This window comes from Hyalella azteca, unplaced genomic scaffold (assembly GCF_000764305.2).
Source record: "Hyalella azteca isolate HAZT.00-mixed unplaced genomic scaffold, Hazt_2.0.2 contig15622, whole genome shotgun sequence".
Lineage (NCBI taxonomy): Eukaryota > Metazoa > Arthropoda > Malacostraca > Amphipoda > Hyalellidae > Hyalella > Hyalella azteca.
In genome coordinates this window covers 7,340-13,061 of record NW_025945465.1, presented here as the reverse complement: position 1 = coordinate 13,061, position 5,722 = coordinate 7,340, and the positions used below count along the sequence as shown (strand labels likewise).

Below are 5,722 nucleotides of genomic sequence, written 5' to 3'. Positions count from 1 at the left end.
GGACCAATACCTAGAACACGGACCTATACCTACAACACGGACCTATACCTAGAACACGGACCTATACCTAGAACACGGCCCTATACCTAAAAATGAATCTAGGTACAGTGATGAAATTCCGCCTATAGAACTCCTAGTGCCAGACGGCCTAGTGCAGCACCTAGAGCCTATAGACGGCCCTAGAGGACTAGATAAGGGAGGAGTAGAGGTAGGGTGAGGGGAGGAGTGAGGGCAGAGGTGAGGGGAGAGGGGGTTTAGGATGAGCGACGCTAAGCCTCCGCAAAAATCGATAGCTAATCTGAGGGCCGACGTCCGGACGCGCGACCTCGGTTCCGCCAGTTATCCTCGCTGGCCCTCGCAAGGTCAAGGTGAGGGTAAAGGTTAATTAGTGATTAATGACGTTAGATAATGAGCATCCTTCTAATGTTTTTATGATAGTAATGGTGCCGAAGTTTGCAAGTATTTAAAAAATTGTTACATACATAAACGTAAGTCGAAGCCGGTGCCAGCGGCGAAGACACNAGTCCCCAGCCCTCACAAGTCCCCAGCCCTCACAAGTCCCCAGCCCTCACAAGTCCCCAGCCCTCACAAGTCCCCAGCCCTCACAAGTCCCAGCCCTCACAAGTCCCCAGTCCTCACAAGTCTTCGGACCTTACAAGTCCCCAGTCCTCACAAGTCCCCAGTCCTCACAAGTCCCAGCCCTCACAAGTCCCCAGTCCTCACAAGTCTTCGGACCTCACAAGTCCCCAGTCCTCACAAGTCTTCGGACCTCACAAGTCCCCAGCCCTCACAAGTCCCCAGTCCTCACAAGTCTTCGGACCTTACAAGTCCCCGTCTTTGGTCCTCACAAGTCCCCAGTCCTCACAAGTCCCAGCCCTCAAAAGTCCCCAGTCCTCACAAGTCTCCGGACCTCACAAGTCTTCGGACCTCACAAGTCCCCAGCCCTCACAAGTCCCCAGCCCTCACAAGTCCCAGTCCTCACAAGTCCCCAGTCCTCACAAGTCCCCAGTCCTCACAAGTCCCCAGTCCTCACAAGTCCCCAGCCCTCACAAGTCCCCAGCACTCACAAGTCTTCGGTCCTCACAAGTCCCCAGCCCTCACAAGTCTTCGGCCCTCACAAATCCCCAGCCCTCACAAGTCCTAGGCCCTCAGACTGTCTCTTATACACATCTAGATGTGTATAAGAGACAGACTCCATACTCTTGAAACAATACTCCACACTCTTGAAACATTCACACTTTTAAAACACTGCACACTCTTGAAACAACACTCCACACTCTTGAAAACAATACTCCATACTCTTGAAACAATACTCCACACTCTTGAAACACTCCACACTCTTGAAACAATACTCCACANCACTTTTACAAATAACACTGAAAATACTGAAGTGTTTCACAAATAGTGACACACTTTTACGCATAACACTGAAAATACTGAAGTGTTTCACAAATAGTGACACACTTTTACGCATAACACTGAAAATACTGAAGTGTTTCACAAATAGTGAAACACTTTTACGCATAACACTGAAAATACTGAAGTGTTTCACAAATAGTGACACACTTTTACACGAAACACTGAAACTGGATCAGTTTGACTCATACAAATACGAAAATTGCATTGATAATAATTTAAGACAAGTCTCATTTGTACGAGCGTACAGTGCGAGTATGCAATTATAAAAGTGCATTCAGGTAGTAAGTGAAATACAGATAAATATTCAAAAAATATAACTCAGTACTCACTGCAGTGAGTGACAGAGAGCGCATTTTCTCGTCGACGAAAACTTGAAGTCACGGACGGACAGATAGACGGACGGACGGACAGACGGACGGACAGACGGACGGACAGACGGACGGACGGACAGACAGACAGACGGACGGACAGAGGGACGGACAGACGGACGGACGGACGGACGGACAGACGGACAGACGGACAGACGGACGGACAGACGGACGGACAGACGGACGGACAGACGGACGGACGGACAGACAGACAGACGGACGGACAGAGGGACGGACAGGCAGAAGGACGGGCAGACGGACGGACTGACAGACAGACAGACGGACAGGCAGACGGACGGACAGACAGACAGACGGACATGGCGAGCACAATAGTGCATTTTTTCCGTAAATGAGAAAATGTGCTAAAAATATTCCAACGCTGAAAATTATTAAGTTAAATAATTACAAATTTAAAATCAGTATAAAATTAAGAAAATAAATGTTAAAATTGAACATTTCAGCGCAAATTTCAATAAACAAAATACGAAAGAAAAAGTCAGCCTCGCCCTCGTTGGTGGTTTAAGTAGCTGAGTTTTATTGGAGTCTACTTAGGCGTCTCATTAACGACTTATTAGAGGGAATTAACAGGTCTCGACGACTCGTTAATCTTCTTAAACACTTTAATTAGAAAACGTTTCTGCAGACGCAAGATAACGTGACACGTGGTCGCTTCATCATGAGTCATTGTGAATAGTGATACATGTATATAGTGCACGTGTATTGACAGTGACATTGTGAATAGTGACACACATACTTCACTGTCAATAGTGACACGTACAATGACAGTCGCGCATGAATAAAGCGTATAAATTTTTGACTTCATTTTAAATTATAATATTAAACATAGGTGGGGTGGAGAAGTTATGAAGGGATTGCGCTATGTTAAGCAATCAAACAGGATTTGACTGGACAACTTAATTGGCTTGCGTATACAATTGGGGAGTGAGTTCGTTTTTATATTTTTTTGTAACGGCCGAGAATATCAAACGTGCTGACCCTAAAAATCATGCCTAAAGTTTGTTTTACTGTAGTAACCGTCACACGGTCGCAGGTTTTTCGAACATTAACAGTTGCGATTAACTTCGACTCATCGGTACAGCTACGATTACAGCACGAGCGTCTATAAATGACGACCATAATTTACCTTAATTTCTGTACGGCCTACATCAACGCAACGGCCGAACCGGCCGTTACTTATTTTCGAGACCTCGCAAGAATCTGCCAGACTCGCAGCGATTAATAAAACCGTAATCAGATTATTAAAGTAACGTCAGGAGTACGGTTGAGTACAGCAGCAGTACGGCCACGAGTACGGCAGCAACGCTAATAAACTGTGACAATAACGGTCATTTTACAGTACGACCGCCTGTAAATCTACGGCCAGGGTAAACCTGAAACATTTTTTTAGAATGCGAGGCTGTAGCTACAGAACTACATCAGCTCTAAGGCTACATGGAACAATACGGCCGTCATTACAGCATTACCTTTGTAATCGATACGGTTACGGAGTAGTAACCGTATAATCAATCATACGGGATCGCGCTACGGACCAACAGTTTCTGTGTAAAGTGGGAAAGTTCGAACAGCAATTTGAGACTTAACATTTCGAAGTGATGGATCGAACTATTGCATATTAGTTTAAATTGATGCTTACACATTGATTAATGTCAAGTTCTTAATACATGTATGTTCATGTCTTGAAGCAACTGATTTTGCAACTTATGATGTGCACTTAATTTTCGCAAATTTAATATTAAATGTACCAGTGTTTCATGGCAGCCCTCTTTCTGTAAAATTTTTGCCGTATCCTTTCATACGAGAACTTATTTACGCGAATACTCGGCGTAAAGCGTAAGACGCTACGCACGCAACCTGTTCATGATCAATAATAACTTGACGATCAATAATAAATTGACGATCAATAATAATACTCCCCCACCTGTATATCCTGACGTGGAGGGTGGCGAGGGTGGACAGCTCCCCCAGCACCTCCCCCACTGTGGTGTCGCTGTCAGCCGCCACGTGCTCCAGGGGCACCCCCCGCCAGTGCCGCAGCTGGAGGACACCTGCGGGGGGGGGCAAGTGGGGGGGTCAATGAGGGTTACGACCTTAACAAAATTTTTACCGCAATAAAATTTGAGGTACACCTACGATCCTGCTCAAGAGTCGCTACAATCGGCTATAAGTTATTCTGGGTCTGCTGGGCACAAGGTAATCCCTACTTAACCCATTTAACCCTGCGGGAACATAACTCTTAAGTTAAATTATACGTAAACTATTGAATGTATGGCAACCTGAGGACGTTTGTACGCAACAGAGAACATTTTAAAGTTGTCGTACGTGGCGGCAATAATATTTAAGCTTATGGCAATAACTTTAGTAACATATCTGAATATTTAAGCTTATGGCAATAACATATCCTAATATTTTAGCTTATAACTAATGCATTTGGTTGCGACCTCGACTGAAGTTTATACCTCACACGCAATCATTAGTTCAATCATGGGTAACATTTATTTGTTTATTTTTCTTCTTTTAATTATCGATGAATTTCTCTTGTTGACGAAACTTAGCGCAAAGAATGTCCGCGACTGTCGTAAAAATCCAGCGGCAGTGTCAGCGATGTATCAGCTGAGTGGCAATGGAGTGTCTGTGGAGTTTCAGTGGAGAATCTTTGGAGTGTCAGTGAAGTATCAGTGGAGTGTCAGCGATGTAACAGTGGAGTATCAGTGAACTGTCAGAAGTATCAGTGGAGTATCAGTGGAGTGTCAGTGAAGTCTCAGTGGAGTGTCAGCGATTTATCAGTTTAAAAGTTTCAGTTTTGCATCAATGGATTAACAGTGAATTATCAGCGGGTAATCAGTGGAGTATCAGTGGCATATCAATGGAGTATCGGTAGCATATCAGTGGAGTATCAGTGGCATGTCAGTGGAGTATCGGTAGCATATCAGTGGAGTATCAGTGGTATATCAGTGGAGTATCGGTGGAGTATCAAGGGAGTATCAGTGAGATATCAGTGGAGTATCGGTGGCACATTAGTGGAGTATCAGTGGTATACCAGTGGAGTATCGGTGGCATATCAGTGGAGTATCGGCGGCATATCAGTGGAGTATCGGTGGAGTATCGGTGGAGTATCGGTGGAGTAACAGTGAACTCCTCAAGGTGATAACTCGCACCAGGTTTTGGAAATTCATTAATTCAGCTTAACGATCGCTCGTTAACTATCGACAATAAATTATTGCACAGGTGTACATGGAACATCTGTTGCAAGCAGCAGCTGTTGCTAACATTACTCAGTCATATTCATTGCTTATAAAGCTTTTTTAATGCATTTCATGCATGTGGTCGCAGGAAACTAAACGCATTGAGAGGTTATTAAACTCACGGCTAAATGAAATGACTATTGCTAAAAAAACAATAAAAATTTCTTGATTATGACGAATGAGACTTGAATCAATTAACGATTTGAATCATTAGGTCTAATTTGCATTACGTCAACCACTATTAAAAAAATTTCCATGTCTAATTTCTACGAATAAATTCTCATCATGGATTCAACTTATCATTTCAAAATCGAAGTCGTTAAGATTAATTGAATTATGTAAATTGACTTGGAAATTTTCTAGAGAAATGGCGAAAAATTGCCAAGTTGCGGACTACTGAGCAGGACCTACGCAACACGTGAGCAGGACCTACGCAACACGTGAGCAGGACCTACGCAACACATGAGCAGGACCTACGCAACACGTGAGCAGGACCTACGCAACACGTGAGCAGGACCTACGCAACACGTGAGCAGGACCTACGCAACACGTGAGCAGGACCTACGCAACACGTGAGCAGGACCTACGCAACACGTGAGCAGGACCTACGCAACACGTGAGCAGGACCTACGCAACACGTGAGCAGGACCTACGCAACACGTGAGCAGGACC

The 5,722-nt window shown here is 44.5% G+C and overlaps 1 protein-coding gene across 1 annotated transcript; it reads left to right on the top strand.

Annotated features, from left to right (window-relative positions):
- The first annotated feature begins 259 nt into the window (after positions 1-259).
- LOC108672614 (pollen-specific leucine-rich repeat extensin-like protein 2) lies at positions 260-1,206 on the top strand. The gene is made up of 2 exons (XM_018160316.1): positions 260-368; positions 494-1,206. Exons 1-2 carry the CDS (start codon positions 260-262, stop codon positions 1,204-1,206), a joined length of 822 nt encoding a protein of 273 aa, XP_018015805.1.
- Positions 1,207-5,722: the final 4,516 nt, after the last annotated feature.